Source organism: Styela clava, chromosome 2 (assembly GCF_964204865.1).
Source record: "Styela clava chromosome 2, kaStyClav1.hap1.2, whole genome shotgun sequence".
Lineage (NCBI taxonomy): Eukaryota > Metazoa > Chordata > Ascidiacea > Stolidobranchia > Styelidae > Styela > Styela clava.
This window is the reverse complement of record NC_135251.1, coordinates 1,402,585-1,428,361: the sequence shown is the minus strand read 5'-3', so window position 1 is coordinate 1,428,361 and position 25,777 is coordinate 1,402,585. Positions and strand designations below refer to the sequence as shown.

Sequence of the window (25,777 nt, the reverse complement as noted above, 5' to 3'; positions counted from 1 at the left end):
TGTTTATAACATTATATTTAGTAAAAAAACTAATAAGTCGCTTATGGATCAAGCGCTCAAATATCTTATCAATCGATGAAAGGATTGATATCGGTCTATAATTTGGAACACATTTCTTATTTCCAGATTTGAAGAGGGGGATTACTCGAGCAATTTTGAGACACGAAGGAAAGATTCCTAACGAGAGAGAACAATTAAAAAGTTCAGCTAAACATGGCGAAATGAGGTCAGCAACAAGTTTAAGGAACCGTGCTGGAATATTGTCTGGACCTACTGCCTTCCTATCTTTCAGATTTTGTATTTCTATTATCACTTCGTTTGAATCAGTCAAACTCATGAAAATGGACTGGCTTACACGATTGCGAAGAAAATGTTTGAAGCTAGTCATATCATTAGAAAACTTGTCTGAGAGACTGGACCCAACCGTTGAAAAGTACTTATTGAATTCGGTAGCGATTGAAATACCATCTTTAGTGATACAGCCATTCTCTCGGAAGATTTCATCAACATTTGATTTGGATTTATTATTTGTATGTGTAATTTGGTTAACTATCTGCCATGTTGTCCTTGGATTACCTTTGTTTTGGGCAATAAGATTTTGGTAATAAATTTGTTTTGCTTTATACAATGTTTTTGACAAAACATTTCTATAATTTTTAAAGTAGGAGCGTTGAGAGCTGTTACCTTTCAGAAAATGGGATTTGAAAATCTTATTTTTGTGTCGAATACAGCTATTTAACCCTTTACTCAACCAGGGCTTTAGTTTTAACCTTTTCTGTCGTCGTGAAAGTGGCCGAAGGGGAGCATGGCGATCAATTAGAGTATTGATTGATAGTATAAATTCTTCAAAAGCACTATTGTAGTTCAGGGCATTCAATTGAAATGTATCAAACAAGTTATCAAAAATGCTCTGTGCATCTGTGCGAAAAGGGTCAATCGAGAAGTTTGACATGTCCCTAGAAATTATGCAATCATTTTTATGAATAGGTGTTACACCACTAAGAGAACACATTATTAGGAAATGGTCTGTTATATCTGATAGAACAACATAGGAATTAATTTTCAAATTTGTCAAATTGGTGTACATGTGGTCGATCAATGTTGCAGAAGTTTGACCTACTCTAGTGGGTTTGGTTATCAAGGAGAAGGCATTATGAGAAATGAGCATATTAACATAATTGATAATTTGGACATTACTGGATGTTGAAAGCAAGTTAATGTTAAAGTCACCGACTATCAAAAAGTGTTTCTTAGCCAATTTAGCTAAAGATATTTCAAAAATATCAGTGAAATAAGTTATGTCATTACGAGGATGTTTATAAATAATGCCAATAACCAATCTGCTAACAGTATTTGCCAAACTGATCTCAAACCACAAATTTTCGCAGTTGGAATAGACGATATTATAATCTGTAATTTCATTAAACGTAACGTCATCCCTGATAAAAGCAGCAACACCACCTGCTTTAGTGGCAGATGGGGCATGAAGGAAATTATAGCCATCGATGGTATTGAAGACATGATTTTGGGGTAATTTAGATTCGCTTATAGCAATTATATGAGGAGGTGATGGCAAATTTGATAATAGTGTAGTCAAATGATCTAAATTCTTTTGAAGGGAGCGAATATTCATATGAAAGATCACCAAATCAGATGATGTTTGAATAGAGTCCAAATTTACAACCTCTAAATTGTTGCACAGAAGATTATCACAGGAGAAACCTGATTGAGAATAACTACAGTGACCAGCCATTTAGATGACTAAGATTATATGAAAGTAATAATAAACAGATAGAAAACATATTATTTGACCAAGCCATGTATAGAAATAAAAATACATGAACAAAATTAAATAAACAAATAACCTTACTTGATTAAAGAAAGGTCATCGTCAGTTATAATGGGGATGGTGTTAGTCATTTGATTCTTTTTTATAAGTACTCTTCCATTGTGAGTCCATAAGTACTTATAACCACATTCATTCTTCAAGTTTCTGGCTTTGAAGAATAATTCTTTATTGGTATCAGTGAGGTTTTCAATTACAAATATTTTGGTAGATCTTGCAAGATGTGGAAAATCATCTTGAATGTTCGATGATCTGAGCTGGCGACGATTTTTCAAAATTTGGTGTCTTGTTTTTCTGTTTATGAAGTTTACAATGATTGGCGATGGTTTTTTGTTGTTATATTTGGACATCCTGTGGCAGTTCGAGATGTCGAATGAACGCAGCGGAACATTAATTCGGGCTGCCACTTTAATGACCAGATTTTCACAATTTTCATCAGCTGCATATGGAATGTTATGAAATTCAAGATTGTTGAGTCTGGATCTGCGGTCTTGGTCTTGTTGGCGTTCTGTTAGAATATCAATTTCTTCTTCACGATTTTCAACAATATTTTCGAGTTCACGAATTTTTTTGTTATTTTTAACAGTAACGTTGTTTAGTTCCTTATAGTTGGCATTTAACTCGTCAAATTTTTTGGAGATGAAGTCTTGGCTTCTTTTTATATCACTAACTTCATCTTTTATTATGCTTATGGAAGATAGCTGAGATTTAACTTGCTTAAGAGACTCATCAAGCGACAATAAAGATTCCTGGATGCAGATGCTAGTTGGAGTGGTGGAAGATACATCCATAGCTAGTTTTTCCAAGTGTTTCTGTATGATTGTAGGTATTTCGAGCCTTAATGTTTTAAGCAAAGTGCTTTCAAGTACAAATACTAAGTTAGAGACATTAGATTCTGTTATATTGGTAACTGTGGAAGAACTGGCAGCAACGCGATCTGTGGGACTTCTTCGCTTTGGTGGTTCAGGAGGAGTGTCACAGGATCTTGAGGATGACATCATGTCCGTCGCTGATTTCACAGATCAAAAAAGATGTTATGTTCCAATATTGCTGCAGGCTCAAGTTCTATTCCAGAAGTTTAACATTTCAGTGACAGAAAATCCATTGAAGACTATTATATTAGTTCAGTAGTTACTTTAGCTTATATCTGCAAACCTTGGACAGCAAACAATGCAAACCATCGGATAACTCGTAGGGTATTCCCTGATTAATCGGGTAAGTAAAGGTCTGAAATGCTGATGCGTGTTGTATATATTGTCTAGAAATAGCCTGATTGCGAACACTATAAACACTAATAAGTAGTTTATATATAACCATAGTTTAAATAGGCGCAAACATGCAAATGGCAATGAATTATAAATAGGCCATATTACAGGATGAAAAGGACGCGGGAAATCAGTGGTGGTTATCGAGCAGCGGCACCTATAAAATAACTCTGGACACTATATTATAAAGAAGAAAAAGTCAAATACAGTGTAAATAAATTGGAAAATAAAATGCATACAATATCTCGAGGCAATCTGCTATAATCAACAGTCGCTCACTTCAACAAAACACGACTCTGAACACCACTAACTTGGTAACCATGGAGATGGTATTAATGGACTGTGTCACAACAATACTATTGCTGTATTGTGATGCGCATTGTCTAACAGTCGGCAATAAACGTCAGATTCCGAAGGCGTAACACTGGCTTTCAATTAGACGCGGTGGATATTGAGAGCAAAGAAACAGGTAATAAAATCTTGTAGCATTAAATAGAAAGACGGAATATCTGTGACGCTAAAATTAAATTAAACGAGATACGGTAACATGGTAGGTACCGGTAACGGTACTCAGTGCTGCAGTGATATACTGTATGTCAATGCAGACGTGGTCCATTAAAAGAATAATTTGCACTGGACAACAGTTTGAACATATAAGGACAGCGTAATGAGAAAATTAGTAATGCAATAATTACGTCAATTATCACAGCTAAGCCATATTTACAGTACTTGGTCATTAGGAATAGTTCAATAACATTATTCACTCTGTTTTAGGTGAGGGTATGAAAACAGTAATACAACAACTTAGGAGACAGATTGTTTCAAACAATTGGAAGTAAGTCGACAAAAAAAATAATGTTAATAGGACATGTTTTGTTTGCTTTTTAACATATGAATAACATGTGTCATCAATGCTCAGGGCATTGATTCAATTACAGAAATCAGATATGAACTCATTCACTACATTAAAGTAAATACAGTAATGAACGTTTGTCATATAAAGATACAAGAGCTATAAATTGAGAAAGATTGTTGCTGTAAAGTAATGAAGACATAATATATTAACTATTGCAAGTATACAGTAATTACTAGGTCATTGCAGTGATTCAATAACCTTTCACATTATATTTTTTTTCAGGTGGTGTCATAAAAGCAGCCACAATAAAGATCTTGGTCGGGTTGTTACAAACATTCGAAGTAAGTCGACACGAAATTCTTTTTCATATTTGATTTGAAAAGTTGGTATGACATGCTTCGTAAATCAGCACGGAGAGCATTCCACATAATAACACCCTTATATTTGAGTGAATTTTGAGTTTTAGTGTAAGTCTGTCGAGGTACATGGAGTGATGAAGTGGATGCTGATCTAGTGTTATAATTGTGAACATTGCTTTGCTTGACAAAATAGTTATTAAATGCCTGTGGCAGGCAACAATTGTGGAATTGGTGCATCAACTTACCAATTTCTAGATGATAAATATCGGTATACTTCAGGACACCAGTTTCATGATACATAATATTCATGTTAATATGAGCAGTAGGCCTATAGAGAATTTTAACGGCCCTGTTCTGTAAAACTTTAATAGGATTTAGTTTTGACTTGGAGGCTGATCCCCATGCAACAACTGCATATCGGATATATGTTTGAAAGAGAGAATAATAAACTATCTTCAGTGTATTTCTGTCCGTGTAATGTTGGAGTTTGCTCAAGATGCCTACTGAACGTGAAACTTTTTTTCGCACTTCATTGATGTGCACATCCCACTGTAGACGATTGTCTATGTTTAACCCCAGATATTTATACGAAGGCACAGACTCGAGCTCGATTCCATTGATTTTGATTTCTAAAGGAGTTTTGTCGCGGTTGTGATTAGGCTTAATGTGGACTACTTTAGACTTTTGTATATTGATGGTGAGCTTGTTACTAAGCATCCAATTATAAATTTTTACCATTTCTAGGTTGACATGATTTTGGAGATTCAGTGAAGATTTGGAACTACAGAGAAGACCGGTGTCATCTGCAAATAATTTGGTCATCAAATCAGAGCAATGAGAGATGTCGTTTATAAAAAGAACGAATAATAATGGGCCAAGGCAAGACCCTTGGATTACACCAGCTTCGATTGGAAGAACTTGGGAACGGTGAGAGTCAACTTCGACAAATTGGAGTCTGCCCTGCAGATAATCTTTGATGCGCGCAACCTCGAATTCCGTAGTGATTAAGTTTGCGAAGGAGTATGCTATGACTAACGGTATCAAAGGCTTTTTTTAGGTCTAAAAAGGCACAGCAGACATGCTCTCCCTTCTCGAATTTATCATAGATATATTCTATGAGGTCAATTATGGCATGGCTTGTTGAGTGATTTTTTTGGAAACCAAATTGGCATTTATTTATTAGTTTGTTCTCACCACAAAAATCACTTAATCTGCAATACAGAAGTTTCTCAAAGACAATTGCCAGACATGATAAGATGGAGATTGGTCGATAATTAGATGGGTTAGTTTTATCACCTGATTTGTATAATGGTATGACTCTGGCAAGTTTCAGCGCAGATGGAAATATGCCTATTCTTATAGACGTGTTGAAGAAATTTACTATGATGGGTGAGATTATGTCAGCAATCTTCTTAAGGAGAAATGTAGAGATGTTATATGGGCCTGTGGCCTTTCCCGTTTTCAAAGCAAGAATGGTATTGAAGACTTCGGTCACATTTGTTGTTCGCATATAAATTGACTCCTTAACGGGAGCTTTTAGAAAGCTCGAGAAATGTTCATTTGTTGTGGGAACATCTGCTATTAAATTTTTCCCAATATTTGAGAAGAATTTATTAAGTTCGGATGCAATGGTTAGGCTATCATTAGTTTTGAGTCCATTTTGAAGTTTTAGTTCTGATATTGAGGAGTTGTTCCTCGATTTAATGTTCACAATCTCCTTTATTGTCTGCCATGTTTGATTTACATCTCCTCTATTGCTTTTCATTTTTGACAAATAATAGGCTTGTTTTGATTTTCTTAGTAGGTGAACTAAGATGTTGTGGTATTTTTTGTAATGTGCGCGTTGGCTTTCACTGCCATGCAAATAATATTTTTTATGCATTTTACTTTTTAATCTAATGGATGTTTGGATACCATTCGTAATCCAGGGTTTGGATAGAATTTTTGTTTTTTTGCGAGAACCCGGTACCATAGGTGCATGTTCATCGAGTAAATGTTCCAATGAGGTCATAAAGATGTTGAACACCTCATTGAAGCTATCAGTGGACAATTCTGTCAATAAAAATCCATAGAATGCATTTTGAGCATCATTTCTGAATGTTTCCTCATTGAAATGAGACATTTTTCTTTTCATGCGGGGTTTGGCCTTACGGAAAGTTGTGTTCGAAAAAGAAAAGGATGACATAATAGGAAAGTGATCGGATATATCATGTTGTATGATAATAGACGAGGAGCAGCGATCGATTGCATTCGTGTATATATGATCAATTAATGTATGTGATGTCGAGGTTACTCTTGTTGGGCGCGTTATGATTGGAACGGCTAGGTGCGATAGAAGCATGTCAGTGTAACGTGTAGACAAATTATCTTTGGATAGTAAATTAATATTAAAGTCGCCCAAGATTATAAAAAGGCTTTTCGAATTTTCTAGTTTGGAAAGTAGGGAATTCATTGTTTCCATGAAATCGGAAAGATCGTTGCGAGGATGTTTGTAAACAACTCCAACAATGAACTTTTTGGGGTTATCAGATGAGGATTCATTAACCTGAATCCATATATCTTCACAATGGGGAAAGTTGAGTCTAAACTCAATTGTTTCAACAAATAAAACATCATGGCGTATAAAAATCCCTACACCCCCAGCCTTGGTAGGAGATGGAAAATGAATGAAGTTGTAATTATTTATAAATATAGTACTAATGGGAGATTCATTAAGTCTAGTTTCGCTTAAGGCAATGATATGCGGTAGTTGGTCGAAACTTGTTAACATTTGCATTAGGTCATCAATGTGCTTTGGAAGGGATCTTATATTGACATGCAAAAAAATGAAGTCAGTCGATTTGAGCTGCGATAAAGTTCCACTAATATTAGGGAGTTCTAGGTATTCACTTGTAATAGGGCAAATAGTAGAGGGCAAGTTCAATGATTCCCATGAAAAGGTATATGGAAAAGAGGCATGAGAATTTTGAGCAAGGCACACTTCACAAATATAGTTTAAATTTGGGTGGAGCAATGGGGCAACACATGTAGGGTGAAATTTAAGGTCACACAAATTGCAGCATATAAAAAAATCGGGTAGACACAAAAAATGACATATTGAACATATTTGTTCACAAGACATGGAAAATAATGATTATATAAGAAAAATAAAGGTTATTAAAAAAGTCTGACCTATTTTATTTTTTGGAGATCATCTTCATCCAAGATTTCAAGAGTATTTGTCATTCTGTTTTTTTTTATCCGGACTTTTCCATTGGAGGTCCATAGGTATGCGTAACCGCATCTATTTTTTAGCGCCTTTGCTTGAAAAAATAAGTCTTTGTTCCTATTGGTGAGGTTTTCGGAAATGAAAACTCAAGACATGTCTTTAATATTAGATGTATTTGAAGCAGCCTTTAAACGTTTGCGGTTTTCGAAAATCTGATGTCGAATTCTTCGGTTAGTAAATCGAGCAATAATAGGAGGGTGGTTTTTCGGATTTCTTGTAGGGAAGCGATGAGTAAAAGAAATATCCCTTGGCTGGATATTCACCTTGGTGAGTTTTGAAATCTCTAAAACCAGTTCGTCGGTGTTTTCATTTGCTAAGGGTGGGACTCCGTGAAACTCCAGGTTTTCGAGTCTGGAGCGCCGTTCCTGGTCTTCAGTGTGCTCGGATAAATACCAAAGATCTTCTTCAAGATCCAGGATGCGTTCTTCTAAGCATTGAATTTTTTTATTTTGATATTTTAGTTGGTCATCCATATTTTTTTGATGTTTTAATATGTCATCAAACTTTTTAGATTGAAAGTCCTGGGACTCTCTGATGACAGATAGTTCATTTTTAATTTCCTTCAAGAACTTATTTTGATTGTCCATAAATTCTTTTAATCCTGGACTCAAGGGTAAATACTCTGATGAGTTGTTAAAATTCTCAGAGATGCAGCGAGCAATGATGCTTGGAAGTTGAATTTCAATGTTCTTTTGAATATTTTCCTGAATCTTAGTCAAGCTCAGAGAGGAAACAGGTGGTGTTAGTTGTTTCTCTTCACTATGGCCTGAGTAGGATGTGGAAGATGAACCAGGTAAAGATGGTGTTATTGGTGACAGACCAGGATCCGGTGGACTGGATTTGCTTGTTGGTTCTGATGCAGGTTTGCGATCTTGAGATTTTTTGCTTTTTATTCCGAGTGGCATAATCAGGTGTTGAGTTGATGTTATAATTAGTTAGAGTAATTAAATTAGATATTTAGTATCTTAATTATACAGCGAATCTTCCCCATATTCAATATGTGTATTCAATATTACTCGTTAAACATTATTTATTATTTATACTGGATGGGTAAAACAAACTTGACTATGCCATACCGCGACCGATTGTCCTGTTACCAATCCATGTCAGGTATGGGAATTGTATAAGTCAACCAGTTATTGGTTTCAAATGCAGAATAGAGCAGATGTGATTGAAGTGGAATACTATTTGAACTGGAAATTACGGGGGTTGACTATCACAGGCTGAAACTGATGGAAAAGTTCAAAGGTCGGGGATCAGAATTTCTCTTGCTGCTTAAATAATTTAAGCAGCATAGAAGAACCTGTAACCGAACAGCGGTTACATTAACCCCTATACAGTATAATCACGTTCCATTCAACCATTCTCAGATTATGTAGTTGTGATTACAACAAGCTCATACTCATAGGTTATCAATGCGACAAGAAGACCAGCTATGTGCGCTGGCTTCAGTGAGCAAAAGTTGTCCAGGTATACACTAGGCGGCAATAGAGAACAAAAAATCGCTAACACGAACTTTAAACTATTTGTCGATGACAACAAGAACATTTTTCATAATTGTACCGCATACTGAGAATTTTTTGTGCAGTACCTGTACCGTACATTACAAATGTAATGTTGACCATTAACAAGTGTTAATGTTGATAAACAAGTTAATAGTAAACACGACTCCAGATTATTCAGCCTCGTGGAGGCAACATGCAGCGTATCCATGACGACTAGATTTTAATTTCCGGTAAATAGCGGATTTTTTTTCAAATTTAATTGCTGGTATCATACCGTTATCGTCCCCGTTTTCTGATCTGTGTTCTATGTTTCTGTTTACCTTAGGTTAGGCTATTGCACCACCTTTTTGGTCAAAAATATCAAGTATTTTGTGGCGTCTAGAGCTGCCGCAAAACCATGACAGGATTTCCAAACAATGGCCGCTATGACCAAACCCACGGCGACTGAGTTTTTAGATGCCACAAATCAATAGTGAGCTGCCGGGGTTAGGGTAGCAAATCGAATACCACCAATTTTGCTGCCGTAACCACGGCATGTCGGCTGTAATAGCAGGGCTGCCTGATGGTGATAAATATTGGGTAAGTTGGAATGCTTTTCTTATGATTACTGTTTTGATGTATTTGAGGTTAGGTTTGGGTTTAAGTAGATATAATTTCGCATGATAGACTAAAATATTGTACATGACTTTGTAAACATACCGGTGAGATCTGCGACTCCCCGTACCGGTACTAGAATTGTTGAGATACTTAGGATAGGTTAGGCATTTACATATTTATGCCAGGGAAGAGGAAAGCCGAAGCCCATATATACTGCTCAACCATATGGCGAACCACGGCCTCTCATTCGGTTACCAGTCCATGTCAGATATGGGATTAGTTAGACAATTATTCCGATTGCATGGACTTGATGGTAGAGGTAACTGACCAGCGGTTATGTGGACCACCCTACAGCGGCGAGGAGTCCAGCAATCTTTTCAAACATAATTATCCCTCACAGAATAATTATGCGAGCTTGCGAATTTACTGAAATTGTTTACCGTTTATACTGACCTACTTCTTTTAGGGCAAAATACTGTATCCACATTCCTTCGAAGATGGACATATGCGAGAATTTGGTACATATAGCAGCTGTGATATCATGGGTGTAAGATCAAGGGTTTTGATTCAAAAAAGGCAAGTTCATAAAAATCGGCATGTGTGCTTTTTCTGTTCTGCGTGCTTTTCCTGATTAATATGAACATCAACATAAACGTTATGCCTATTTCTTTGTTTAAACCAGAAAACAGTCAAGAACAGTATAATTTTCCTGTAAGATATGAACTTGTTGTGACCCTGCAGGTGGTCACGAGACGCGCAAAAATCCATGGGCCGCAGAGATCTTTTCCAGTCTTTCGAGCCTGGGGCCAAGTTACCGACGACTTTTTTATTGTAATGCAAATTAATTTCGTTTGAAGCGTCGATCAACTGCAGAGGCATTAATATGATAATCCCGATGAAAAAAAAGCTTGATTAAAATGGTGATTCTACTTTACAGTACAGATTAAAGAATCACTTTGGTTAAAATTAAAAATTTCAATTAAGAAAGAATCACTGTCACAATTTGGATATATTTGATAATGAATCCCCATTGCTAAGTAATAGTGCTATCAAACTGTTGTCCATATTTCAACCAGTTACCTATGCGTTATGCGGAAGGAGCGGTTGTACACTGCTCCAAAGCTACATGTTGCAGAAACTTCTTTGAGGCCTCGTTTGCAATCCTATATTGGAAACGAAACAGCAGCAGAACTCTCACTAGACCTAATCGTGTTTGTACATGATTTGGCATGTACATGTTTTTTATGTGAATTTTTTTGTATGTACATGTATTATATGTGCCTTTCCTACGTATAGTGGGTGCCCAGCACTGCATTTCATTATGCAAATATATGGTATTATTTTATGTTTCACCCATTACAATTTTTAGCCAGCACATTATTTCATAATTTTTCTTCATGTGAAATGTTTTTAGGTGTACCTTTTTTGTCTAGACTTCTAGAAGCATGTTGAGGGCCCAGCATTGCATTATTTAGCGCAAATATATGGTATTATTTTCTGTTCTGGTCCTTTCATTTTTTTGCCGGTCCGCGAGTACATTTAAATAATTTTACCAGTCCGCCAGGGTAGAAAGGTTGGGAACCACTGATCTACATTACTGACATAGCGATGTCTAACGCTTGAACTACTAAGCCACTGAGGCTCATTAAAATAAAACTGATCCAAATGAATTTTTTATTCTTCACAGGCTCGGGTGTTTTCTTTAAATCTGGGGTAAACAAAGAGTCGTTGCACGCGATCGAGAAAGCGGCGTTTGTGGTTGTTTTGGAGGATGAATCCCATGTATTAGACGTTGATGATGCGACAACTTTCTAAAAGTTCGGACGTTCACTGTTGCATGGAAAATGCAATAACAGGTGATCGAATTTTATTATTATCCCCCTACTATGTTCAGAGTGACTGCATAACCCCACCCCACCCCCTTCTATGTTCAAAATGGCTGCATAATCACCCCCTTCCTCCACATATAAGCGAGGCACTAACAGTCACTAAATCCAATTCAGATGGTTTGACAAATCTTTCCAAGTTATTTTCTACAAAAACGGGCGATTCGGAATGAACGCGGAACATTCCTGGGCTGACGCTCCGATCATGAGTCATCTTACGGAAGAAGTCTTATACGATGAGTTTGCGAACTTTGGATATAATGATGACGGTACCTGCGTCGGAGAATTAACTACGACCCCACTCCCGCCTCAACGCTTAAAATGGAACATTCCAGAACCTGTGAGTTTTGCTTTAAAAAAATTTCTTTTGTTAGGAATATATTGTGTGTGAGAACACTAAATTAATGCTAGGTAGAATCTGTCTTTCAATCTTAACTATTTGAAAAAATATATCTTGTGTTGGAACTCTAATTTAATGTCAGGTGGAATCTGTCTTTCATTCTTGGCTATTTGATTAAATATATCTTGTGTGGGAACACTGATTTAATGCCAGGTGGAATCTGTCTTTTAATCTTGGCTATTTGATTGAAAATATCTTGTGTGGGAACACTGATTTAATGCCAGGTGGAATCTGTCTTTTAATTTTGGCTATTTGATCAAAAATATTTTGAGTGGGAACACTAATTTAATGTCAGGTGGAATCTGTCTTTCATTCTTGGCTATTTGGTTAAAAATATCTTGTGTGGGAACACTGAATTAATGCCAGGTGGAATCTATCTTTTAATCTTAACTATTTGAATAAATATATCTTGTGTTGGAACTCTAATTTAATGTCAGGTGGAATCTGTCTTTCATTCTTGGCTATTTGATTAAAAATATCTTGTGTGGGAACACTGATTTAATGCCAGGTAGAATCTGTCTTTCAATCTTAACTATTTGAATAAATATATCTTGTGTGGGAACACTAATTTAATGTCAGGTGGAATCTGTCTTTCATTCTTGGCTATTTGGTTAAAAATATCTTGTGTGGGAACACTGATTTAATGCCAGGTGGAATCTGTCTCTTCATCTTGGCTATTTGATCAAAAAAATCTTGTGATGGAACACTAATATAATGCAGAGTGGAATGTGTCTTTCATTCTTGGCTATTTGATTAAAAATATCTTGTGTGGAAACACTAATTTAATGTCAGGTAGAATCTGTCTTTCATTCTTGGCTTGAGTGGAAACACTGATTTAATGCCAGGTGGAATCTATCTTTAAATCTTGGCTATTTGATTAAAAATATCTTGTGTGGGAACACTAATTTAATGTCAGGTAGAATCTGTCTTTCATTCTTGGCTATTTGATTAAAAATATCTTGAGTGGAAACACTAATTTACTGTCAGGTGGAATCTGTCTTTCAATTTTGGCTATATGATTAAAAATATCTTGTGTGGGAACGCTGATTTAATGCCAGGTGGAATCTGTCTCTTCATCTTGGCTATTTGATCAAAATAATCTTGTGATGGAACACTAATATAATGCAGAGTGGAATGTGTCTTTCATTCTTGGCTATTTGATTAAAAATATCTTGTGTGGAAACACTAATTTAATGTCAGGTAGAATCTGTCTTTCATTCTTGGCTATTTGATTAAAAATATCTTGAGTGGAAACACTGATTTAATGCCAGGTGGAATCTATCTTTAAATCTTGGCTATTTGATTAAAAATATCTTGTGTGGGAACACTAATTTAATGTCAGGTAGAATCTGTCTTTCATTCTTGGCTATTTGATTAAAAATATCTTGAGTGGAAACACTGATTTAATGCCAGGTGGAATCTATCTTTAAATCTTGGCTATTTGATTAAAAATATCTTGTGTGGGAACACTGATTTAATGCCAGGTGGAATCTATCTTTAAATCTTGGCTATTTGATTAAAAATATCTTGTGTGGAAACACTGATTTAATGCCAGGTGGAATCTATCTTTAAATCTTGGCTATTTGATTAAAAATATCTTGTGTGGAAACACTGATTTAATGCCAGGTGGAATCTATCTTTAAATCTTGGTTATTTGATTAAAAATATCTTGTGTGGGAACACTAATTTAATGTCAGGTAGAATCTGTCTTTCATTCTTGGCTATTTGATTAAAAATATCTTGAGTGGAAACACTGATTTAATGCCAGGTGGAATCTATCTTTAAATCTTGGCCATTTGATTAAAAATATCTTGTGTGGAAACACTGATTTAATGCCAGGTGGAATCTATCTTTAAATCTTGGCTATTTGATTAAAAATATCTTGTGTGGAAACACTGATTTAATGCCAGGTGGAATCTATCTTTAAATCTTGGCTATTTGATTAAAAATATCTTGTGTGGGAACACTAATTTAATGTCAGGTAGAATCTGTCTTTCATTCTTGGCTATTTGATTAAAAATATCTTGAGTGGAAACACTGATTTAATGCCAGGTAGAATCTGTCTTTCAATCTTAACTATTTGAATAAATATATCTTGTGTGGGAACACTAATTTAATGTCAGGTGGAAGCTGTCTTTCATTCTTGGCTATTTGATCAAAAATATCTTGTGTGGGAACACTGATTTAATGCCAGGTGGAATCTGTCATTTAATCTTGGCTATTTGATCAAAAAAATCTTGTGATGGAACACTAATTTAATGCAGAGTGGAGTCCGTCTTTCATTTTGGCTATTTGATTAAAAATATCTTGAGTGGGAACACTAGTTTAATGTCAGGTGGAATCTGTCTTTCATTCTTGGCTATTTGGTTAAAAATATCTTGTGTGGGAACACTGATTTAATGCCAGGTGGAATCTATCTTTTAATCTTGGCTATTTGATTAAAAATATCTTATGTGGGAACACTAATTTAATGCCAGGTGGAATCTGTCTTTTAATCTTGGCTATTTGATCAAAAATATATTGTGTGGGAACACTGATTTAATGCCAGGTGGAATCTGTCTTTTAATCTTGGCCATTTGATTAAAAATATCTTGTGTGGGAACACTGATTTAATGCCAGGTGGAATCTGTCTTAATCTTGGCTATTTGATTAAAAATATCTTGTGTGGGAACACTGATTTAATGCCAGGTGGAATCTGTCTTTTAATCTTGGCTATTTGTTTGAAAATATCTTGTATGGGAATACTAATTTAATGTCAGGTAGAATCTGTCTTTCATTTTTGGCTATTTGTTTAAAAATATCTTGTGTGGGAACACTAATTTAATGCCAGGTGCCATTTTTCCCACAATCATTTTGCACATAGCATCGTGGCCCCTCTGAAACTGCTCTGTGGCCTCCAGTTAGGAATTGCTGTGCTATATATTAGCATTTTTTGCTTGGTAGCACTGATTTCATACTGAGTGGAATCAGTATCCTAACAATTACTCTTCCTTTATACAGTGCATTGACGTCATTGAATCAAGTCTAAAGGTTGCAAAGCTTTTATCTGACGACGTTGACCTTCACGTGTTTCCATTCCGACGATTCGGGAAAGGATTGATCAAAACTTTCCGAATGTCTCCTGACGCTTTCATCCAATTGTCCCTTCAACTTGCACATTTCAGGGTAAGAGATTTTTTTTTAAATCAAAAATATTGTAAACATTTTTTTGTCGGTGAGCCATATAACCAACTTCAGACATCTAGCTAGCCACACAAAAAATTTAGTTTTTCGATGTACATAACGAATTAAAAAATGTACTCAATAATTTTTTTTATTCATTCAGCATTTTATCGGGATGATTGAAATTTTGAGTTCTCGCATAGTTTGTTAACATCTGCTTTGAAGGTCATCATATAAACCTTACAGTAAGAAAGGGTGGGTTGGTTGAGGGTCGGCTTATTTTAATTCAAGCTCGAGAAAGTAAAAGCACCCTGCGAAATAACCTTATCACTCAAAGTAACAGAAAAAGTAAACTCAGTTTTGTGCCCAGCGGGGTTTAAGAGTTGGAACCCCCTTTTTAAAATGTTGAAACCCTCAAAACAGATCAGATCTCATATTTCCTCCCTTCTGAAATTAAAAATGAAAATCATTTTATGACAGGACAAAAGTCATTTCAGTTTGACGTACGAAGCTTCGATGACGAGATTGTTCCGAGAAGGAAAGACTGAGACTGTTCGTTCATGCACGACTGAATCCTGCGCTTTCGTTCGGACCATGGAAGATCCAGAACAAACTGTAAGTTTATTATTTGACTAAACCAAGCTGTGCTCATTAGAGTGAGACTAGTCAGAATAATGTAATTATAATAAACAGGACTCGATGCTGTTATTTCAAGTTTTATAATCTGTGACCCCTTAAAGACTCGCAATGCTTGTGACCTGCCAGCTCTTCTATGGAAGTGCTTGGTTTCGATAATGAAAAATGAAAGTAAAAGAGTAAATCTATTACATTCGAAGATATTGAACCAATAACAGTTAATTTATATTGAATTATGAATTGATATAGTAATCTCAAATGGCAAGTGCGAGGCCTTTAGGTCGGGGCCCGCAGAGAAACTTCTGTACAACCGGTTCAAGCAAGGCCTTGTATGAGAAGCCACTGATATGGGAGAACCCAGGGGGCTAGCCAGGTAGGAGGGGGTGAGGTTGGGGGTTGAGCCCTCCTCTATCGAAATTAAAAAAAGATATTTAGCAGTTTTTGGGCGCTCCGGTAGTATTCTTACCAAGATGACGCACAACCTGAGCCCTAACCTGGTACACAGACTATGTTCAGGTTGTGCACCATCTTGGTACAAATACCACGGGAGGACCGTTTTTCGTTCTCGAGACTGTTTAAAAATCGGCTTTTCCGGCCTTCTTCCAGACCTGCTGGCTGTTACGGGCTAACTAGGCAATTAAAAATTCTGGTTTCAAAACCCACCTACTGCATGCGTGGTAGAGAGGCCCCTATTAATGCTGTGTAATTTAACATTGGAATATATTGGCTTTCGTTTCCTCTGTTAAACCAAACCAAAATTATTTCTTCATTTCAAATAAATTTCCACTTTTCAGAATGAAGACAGAATTGCTCTTCTGAAGAAAGCCACAGAACGCCATGTATCAGGATATAAGGAGGCCATGACTGGTAAGTTATTGTGTTATTCAGAAACATTTTCTTATCCTCAATTCGAACTTAGTACCCGCTGGCTATATGAGGCAGGGACATAGGGTTTTGAGGGCCGAAACGCCCACTTTTGAATTGTAAAAAACATTTTCTGTAACATACATAGCAATTTTTCTTAGCTTGAAACGCTTTTTATACCCTCAAGAGTCTTGGAAGCCCACGTTTTCCTCAACCCCACATCCAGCTAAACCAGCTGTTTCCTCTAACTTGGCAATTAAAAATTTCAGAAATTATTCAAAATAACTTGCTAACAATAAGCTACAAATAACAGATAGTAAGGCGAAGGTATGTTTTAATCAAAAAACATGTTGAAAATGCCTGGATGGAACGCACATATTCAGAATAAAGCGGACAATCCAATCCAATCTAACAAATATTTTTTTTTTCAACTAACTTTACGCCCCTCTTGTGGGAAGCCCCCCCAACCACTACACTAATCTATGCTTGAAACAATCCAAGTAAATTGGGAGGTGGGGGGAATTCCCACAAGGCCCCAATTCTAAACCGATCTTTTTTTCCTCCCATAGGTCAAGGCATTGATCGTCATTTATTCTGTCTCTACGTCGTGTCAAAATATCTCAAGATTGAGTCTCCTTTCTTGCAAAAGGTCAGAATATCATTTTCTTTTGTTTTTTTTTTATTTATTTTTTTATTTTTTTTTAATTTATAACTTTTTCTTATTGTTTATATATTTCTACTCACTTTTCAATACGTTAACCTTATGTGATGTTTTGTGTCTTCGCTCTGGACAAACCTAATAAGTTGTCACTGATGATTTGTAAGGGCCTGCTTTTTTTTTGAATGTCTGGGTTCAATTAATTGGGCAGGCAATACTGGGAACTGGGAAGTTTCTGATTCGCTGTTGGCATTAACCCACCCCTCTCTAAAATTTCAAACACCCCCCTAATTTTGAAGTATGATACCGCACTTTATTACCTAACTTAAGTATAATTGTATTTGAATATTCAGAAGGAGAATATTTATCAGTGCAGATGGTCTGTCAAATACATAACACATTTTTATAAGTTACGAATAGTTTTATCGCTAATAGGAAATATTTACCAACGTTCTAACCCTCTAAAATGAAATGCTGAGGTACATACTGGCCGTAGGTTCCCATATCTCCACTATGTGAGAACCTCTTGTTCTAGAAGTGACAGAATCTTTCCTGTTTAGCCGATGATCCAATTTATTACACCGTGGGTAAGGTGGGGCGACATGATGTTTGAACTCAAACTATCGTCTAGGTCCAAACCTTTAAACATTAGAATGAAAGTAAAAGCACAAATAAAGTTGGATTTCCAGATCTATTAGTCTTCATTGCTTTTCAAAACACTTGCCCCGCTTTCCTCTTTGCCTACCCAAATTTATTGCACCTCTAGATGAGCTGGTGAGCGGAGTTTTTTATTCAGCCAACATAGTCTCACACCATAAACATTAGCATAAAAGTAAAAACTAAAAGCATAAGTTGTTTTCACAACATTTCTCACAACAATCATTTTTCTTTTCGGTGTTTCTTATCGTGCTGGTGCAAGCTATCGCTGAAGCGTAATTTTCTTTCTCGCTGTTGCAACTTAGTGTATGTTTAATTCGAAATTCAAGAAATTTTGTCTATAAAAATTTGTCAAATTGGCTGTTATGGAATTAATTTCATCTGGTCACATTGACATTTCAAACCCTGCATTATTTACTCATTCGACCATGACTTCCATTAGATTTCTCAATCATGTGACTCTCTAGTCATTATCGTTAATCAAATATTTTTCTCATTTTAACCCTGCATTTTCGGTCATCATTCATCCAACCATGACTGCCATTCATTTTTCAATCATTGCATATTCATATTCATCAATTTTTTGTTCAATTTAACCCTGCATTTTCGTTCATCAGACCATGATGCTCCAGCCAACATTCCTAATCTCAAATTATTTGTTCATTTGGCCCTGCATTTTTATTCCTCTGACCATAACTTTGATTAAGTGTTTCACAAATTTAAGTTCATTAGATAAAAAATCATAAAGAATGTTATTATCATTTTAACCCGGCATTTTTAATCAATCAACTGTGACTGTCTTTATTCGTACCCTTCATTTTTAGTTATTAACGCATGGCTGTCTATTGTCATCAAATTCTTCACAATGTCAAAAAAAAAAAATTTTCAAAAAAGTTTTTTTTAAATCGCGAATTACAATCATGAAAATAATTATTTATTTGTTCGCCACAATGTACGATATTTTCAAAACCATTATATATTTTGAGATTTAGAAATTTTCTTTGTATCTAACTAAACTAAAAAAAAATTGTCTTGATTTGTATATCCAGCAAACATTCAGCCCCTCTGTGAAACCAGCAACTTGTGAATACGCAAATAGTTCCGCATCAATTTTAGTTCATTTTGATACTGCATTTTTACTTATTAGACCGTGACTCTTTAGTTGAACCCTCAGTAACATATCACCCTGTGACTTTACAAATCCATGCGATCCCCTGAATGAATAGATAGATCCACATCAATTTTGGTTCATTTCAACCCTGTATTTTTATTTATTAGACCGCGACTCTTTAGTTGAACACTCTGTGACAAAGCAGTTACAAATCCTTGCGACCCCCGAATGTGCACATAGTATCACCTCAATTTTGCTTCATTTAAACCCTTTTTTTACTTATTGGACCAAAACTTTTTTTTAGTTGAATCTGATAATGAAAAATTAACAGTCTTTTTTAATTTTATTTTCATTTCAATCCTGCATTTTAACTCATCTAACCGTGACCCACATGGCAAGTCATTGGACCTTTCAAATACACCCATAGGTTGTGACTCATCAGCCTTTCAAAAAACATAGTTCAAAAATTGAAGGAGGGAGGGGGAATCCCATTTTTTGGATGTAGTCATTACACGCATATCACATTTTTTCATATTAAAAAAAAAAAAAAACTTTTTCATCTTTGAGTTTTTCTACTCTAAAAAATAACTATTATCATGCTGTGTGTCTTTCTTTTCACTGTTTTCATTAATCTTCAATCAGTTTCCATGTTTTCTGTCGCAATAACTCCCGACTTAAGTAAGTCTGTCTTGCTGCAATTTAACCAAATTGGCTTATGTCACATCTTAAGGTTTTGTGAAACATTGACTTGGTCTTATTTTGAAGGGAATGCTTATATTAAAATCATTTTTAAAATTCAGGCTAGGTCTTATTTTCAGTTAAACAACGTTCGTATGGTTGTAACAACCAAAACTAAAATGCACATTAGGGACGACTTGCAATCAAAACTAAAACAGGTGCAGGTACGCCATATTAAGATGGTCCATGATGATGGTAGATGAAAAATTCAATTTCTGAAAAAAGTGACATAAACTGCTTTGGTTTTTCCGTGGTGAATTCTGTAAATTTTGCCCTACTTTCAAATATGTTTGATTTTGATTAATATTCAAGTCTTTTCTGGCTTTTTTCTAAAATTACGCTCAAACTGACTTAACAAATAATAACCAACTCAAGTGAAACAGTTTAACACATTTTTTTTTTAGTTCTAGATACCGTCATTATCACAGTTTAAGCCTGTATATATTCTTACTTATACCGGATCTTAATTATATGTACCGGTACTGGTTTCGGCCCCAAGCGGGCGCTCCACTTTCCCGACCCGCAAATATCCTTCTGCTTCTAATTTGGCCCCGGTCAATCAACTTCGGGAACAACTGGCCTAAACCTGATACCCTATCATTCCAAATACATTCTTAAAAATTTCTTCAAATATTCTTTGGGTTTTGCTTCTAACCATTTGTATTAACGCTAACCCTTCTATCTAATTCACTGTTTCTATGAAGTTGCTTTTTAGTTTTGATGTTGTATTGTGATGTAACTATGGTTGTGTTGTGACATCACTATAGTGCAACGATTTTCATTTTTAGGATATTTTGATGTCATAATATGGTATTAGTATTCATCTTATGATGTAAGAATCACTCTTAACCACATCACTTTGTTTTATTGTGACATTATATATTGATTCATGACATCATAATTTAAAAATCATATGCTTGGTGAGGCGTGGAAATTCTTTTCATAACTTACCCATGTCTGTTTAAATGATTTACTTTGTTTCATTGTGACATCATATATTGACTTATGACATCATAATTTGGGGGTAGGTGCTCGGTGAAGCGTGGGAATTGTCAACATCCCAGACTGCGATTAACCAAACTGGTCGTATCGACCATTATAAAGATTTTCACACTGACTTGACACCACAAGGGGGAGGATTTGGTCCGGTGAGTCCAATATGACATTATCAAGCGTGTCATAATACACTGGCTGTGATTGGCTGTTTGTCTAATCATCACTCATGCATGTTATTACTAACACCCTTGTTTGCGTAATTCTATCTCCTAATTTTTAGTTTTTAATTCTACAGAACATGCGATTGCAACAATCATTGCCCTCAACGCATTTTTTAAACCTAATTTGCGATTTTTTTACAATTTTTTCTGTTTCAGTCAGGGGGAGTTAACGATCAATGGAGGGGGGGGGGTATTTGTGTGGAAACTTTTTGCGAGGGCATTCGACTTCTATATCTTTCCCTAAAAATCTTCTGTGTTTGTTAAATCCTCGTATTGCTTATGCAAAAAGTTTTCACATAGAACACATGGTACTCTCGAAGGATGCGAACCAAGATGGAGGACACCGGAATGTAGTATGTGTACCAGGTCAGGGTTAAGCCATAATCTCAGGTACAAATACTAAGGGAGTCACTTAGCTAGTCCCCGAACTCGAAATAGAACTAAAATGAGGAAAATTGGAATAAAATTATGGCCTAACCTTAACCTGGTATACATACTACGTTCCGGTGTCCACCATCTTGGTTCACATACTTCGGGAGTACTGAACACGTTACAGGTTGGTCCAAAAGTGGGCCTACTGTTATTAATACCTGTGTTAACGGCCTACTATTTGGCAAATTTGTATAAATAACATATATAAAACAGTTGTATTCTACCTGGTTTACAAGGGATTATGCAATGCTATATTTTAGATGTTTGTTTTAATTTTAACAATCTTGTATATTTGTAGAAATGGTTTCTAATGGATTAGTACATGCTCGTCATTGCACTTTTGATTACCATGTGTGAGTACGAGGTTTGAATCCCGTAGGGGTATAATTTTGCAAATTGCATATAGAGCCAGACTTGTGTAAGCTTATTCCGCTAGAAACCATTTTTACGATAATAATATTTTCATTGCTCTAATCATTTTCACCTTTTCTCTCTTTATTGAACTTTCTTCCTACTTCCTGATCTTATGACCCTTGAACCTGATATGACCCCTTATCATTCCAACATATAACGAAACATTAGGTGCTTGAAATAACGTACTTTATGGTGTGGGTAGTTTTGTCTAACATTGTATGACCTTCGACTATAAATTTGACCTCTATAAAATGACTTTCAACCCCAATTCTGACCTCTACTGTGTGAAATGACCTTCAACCTGAAAGTTGACCTCTATAAAATGATATTTAACCCCAAATTATAAAATCACCTTGAACCAAAAAATTAACCTCTAATTTACAAAATGACATTCAACCCCAAATTTGACCCCTAATTTGCGAAATGACCTTCACTCCTAAATTTGACCTCTACTTTACAAAATGACCTTCAACTTAAAATTTGACCTCTACAAAATAACCTTTGACCCTAAAGTTCCTTAAATCTGACCTTTCCACTCTTCTGCTACGACCCTGCTTCACCCCAACAGGTTCTTCGTGAGCCGTGGCGTCTTTCGACGTCTCAGACCCCCCACCAACAGGGAATGAAGATAAATCTTGTCGAACACCCCTCATTCTTGTCTGGGGGAGGAGGATTCGGTCCGGTAAGAATGCAATAGCGACATCTAATGGACGTATGGGTCTCACACGCTTGCAGGCTATGTTGTGCTGTTTCTTGCATTGAGTCTAAAATCTGTAACAGCAGAAACTCCATAACACACATCAGTGGCTTCTTGCAATTACCCCTAAGAATTTTGCTGCAGGCTTTTACCACCAGTGACTAATGAAGCATGACTAGACAGAATGTTCTTATCTTTATATGCATGGAATATTTCTTCAATTATAAGTCATCTTTCCTAGACGAGGAAGCGCACAAAGCACAAACTTTTTAAAAAATATAGGATGTCCATAAAGTCCTAAAATTATTTACAATTGCAGGGAATTTATCGATACCATATATTGTTTTGGCCCTCACATATGTATGAAATGGAGTAAAAATACCTAAACAATTACTGATTAAAAACAACAAACCTGGTTAAGATATACTGAGAATTGACTTCATAACAAAATTGAAATTGTAAATGGATTTTATGCACACCTTGTATTTATAATTATAGTCAAGCTTATAATGTCTCGGGCAGCTGTGTCCTCCTCTCTTCAATACCTCAATTACCAAAATTGTTTCAGTTAATTGTGTGTGTGGTGTGTGTTAACAAGTCAAAATTTGAATAAGAAATCCTTGATTTGATTGGTTGATACAATACGTGATTATATACAGGGTGACCAATGGGCTGATTAAATAAATCAAATAAAACTAAAACGGGGGTTCTCAAGCGATGGGGTGCGCCCCACAAGGAAGGCGTAGACAATTATTTGAGGGGGCTTGAAGCTAATTGAAAATACTTTACGTGGATGGAACATAAATAATGAAATTAATGTATATATCAAAAATAAGTCATGCAACATCCAATCAATTTTTTTTAATCAAGCTTCACGCTATCATCGATAATGATTTCGGCTGTGGTGATACTTGAGAACAGTGGTTCTCAATGGTGGGGCGTTTAGACAGTGTTACAGTAGTGTTTGTTTGATTTGTTCTTGACTGCCTTATGTTGGTATTTACATTCACCAGTCTGGTGCAAACTTGACAAATCCTAAAAAGGACTTAAAAAGTTTGAGAACCACTGCTTTAGTTATAGTTCTTGAATCCAATTTCCGACTCCACGATTCTGTATTCTAGTCTTGTTTTTCACTTTATAGTTGCTCAGCATGGCTTCAAAATTGTGTGTTTCAAATTGTGATAATGTTAGTTTGCTTCTAGAATTCAACCGCTCTTTTAGAAGCCGTATTTAGTACTCAATATCTGTGAAATTTTAATTAAAGTTTTTTAATACATTCTCCATGTGAGCTTGCTCAATGTAGCAAAGACTTGTATGACTCTGAGCAAGTCTAGCTGCTAGCACTGAAATGCCAAAGCTTTTGAACAGCACAAATTACTGATGTGTGCTCACTCAGAAGTAAAGAAGACTCATGTCCGAATAATAGATAAGAATTATTTCGATTTTAACTCCTTATCATACTTGAGCATGCATGGTATGTGTTTGTTTGCATGTAGTGTGGAATCTTCTATGGCCAAGCTTATTAGCAATATAATATGATGCAACTTTATATTTTATTATTTTATCCCCCCAGTTGGCTGTGCAGTCGGAATTAATTTATACCCAATGCCAATCTCTGAGCCTTCTAGAAAACGACCACCGATTTCAGATGAACAAAAATGTTTCTTCTTACTCTTGGTTAAAGGAAATCTCTAAACTACAATAAATTTTGTCTACAAAATCTTCTGTGCATCTTAATTCCTCCTTTAATAAACAGTGAAAATAGATCTATGCTTTCCCGCTAAGCAAGGCTGTAGAGAAAAAGTCACTGATTGTAAAGAGCTGTATTTTCTTTTTGAAGGTTGGATTCATTTGAGAATTCCTGAAGAATTTATTCGAGAATTCATTTTGCCATTGTTCACTCACTTTATGTGAGCCTCGCTTAGAATATTGTTACTTATGCTCTCAACAAACAAACTCAAAGCCAAAATTAATAAAATTCGGTTTTCTCATACAGTTCAAAGTCATATTTCAAATGGCACAGACTTTGGGGTCACAATTGGGTCAAAATTTCCTGACTTCACAGCCTATGCACTGTGACCTGTTACTAAAAATTTCTCCACGTTTTGTCAGGTCGCTGACGATGGCTACGGTGTCTCCTACATCATCTGCCACGAAAACACCATAATGTTTCACATCTCAAGCAAAGTCTCCTCTCATGAGACAGTAAGTATAACTTCTATATTAGTAAGACAGGAGTTGGCAACCCACAGCCATGAGGAAAAATCATGCGGGTCGCGGAGAAGTGTCAATTTTAAATGGTGTGCGGCCTCAAGCGACTTTTTAATTTAAGTAATTTCAATATTTTTGCGTTGCAAAGCCTATACTTGATCCAATCTATTATATATGCCTATGACAACACATGTCGTAACATCAACAACTAAATTTTTTATGACTGCAACTACTAGAAAACCTATGTTCAATAAAGGTGGCATTTACTTATCTTACTAGACCACCTAATCGTTAATTTATTATCATCGTGGCGCTCCAGGAGTGTGTGTACCATTATGGAGGTAACTAATTTTGTTCGCCTATTTTACATCAAGTTGTGTAAAGGGACTGAAACCTATGGACAGGGACTATATTCACTTGGCTAACACAGACAGTCCCCGAATTCGTAATAAAACTAAAGTAAGGAAAATCGGAATAATATTATGGCCTAACCTTAACCTGGTACACACACTACAGGAGTACCTCTTTTTTATCTAGTATTGACTACACTAATTTGAATTTATTCACATTCTTATGTTATCTCTTTATTTATTTATCTTATCAGAACTCATCTCGATTTGCTGATAACATCGAACAAGCAATGATGGACGTGAAGGACCTCTGCGAATATGCAAAGAAAAAATAATTTAAGGAAAAAACAAAAAAAATTAGGAATTAATATTAGGTTTTAATGCATTGTGTTTTTATTAAAAAGGGGGGAGCACTGGGGGTAAAAAAGTAGGGGATTTTATTCTGATTTTACTTATACTTTTGTGTGAAAGAGCGTGTTCTATTTTTTCTGTAATATTTACTGATTGTATTTTTATCTTAGTGTAAAACAGATTTGGAAACCAAAAAAAAAATTTTCCTAGGGATGGGGGAATTTTTCAGATAAATTTGAATTTGAGTAAAATTTGATATAAATCACGATTCAGCATACTTGCATAAATATTTTGAAA

The 25,777-nt window shown here is 35.6% G+C and overlaps 2 protein-coding genes and 1 long non-coding RNA gene across 3 annotated transcripts in view; all 3 read left to right on the top strand.

Moving 5' to 3' along the window:
• Window positions 1-25,777, top strand: part of LOC120333586 (uncharacterized) — a 92,108-nt gene that overhangs the window by 13,871 nt on the left and 52,460 nt on the right. The gene's annotated exons all lie outside the window — the stretch shown is intronic.
• Window positions 3,384-5,305, top strand: LOC144411862 (uncharacterized). The gene is made up of 4 exons (XR_013468924.1): window positions 3,384-3,580; window positions 3,886-3,946; window positions 4,250-4,308; window positions 5,071-5,305. It is a non-coding gene; the product is annotated as an uncharacterized LOC144411862 (long non-coding RNA).
• Window positions 9,426-25,464, top strand: LOC144419952 (carnitine O-palmitoyltransferase 1, liver isoform-like). The gene is made up of 10 exons (XM_078110225.1): window positions 9,426-9,678; window positions 11,384-11,552; window positions 11,700-11,922; window positions 14,983-15,147; window positions 15,625-15,759; window positions 16,575-16,647; window positions 17,214-17,293; window positions 20,837-20,956; window positions 24,681-24,773; window positions 25,384-25,464. The coding sequence occupies exons 3-10, from the start codon at window positions 11,752-11,754 to the stop codon at window positions 25,462-25,464; spliced, it is 918 nt and encodes a 305-aa protein (XP_077966351.1). The 5' UTR covers window positions 9,426-9,678; window positions 11,384-11,552; window positions 11,700-11,751.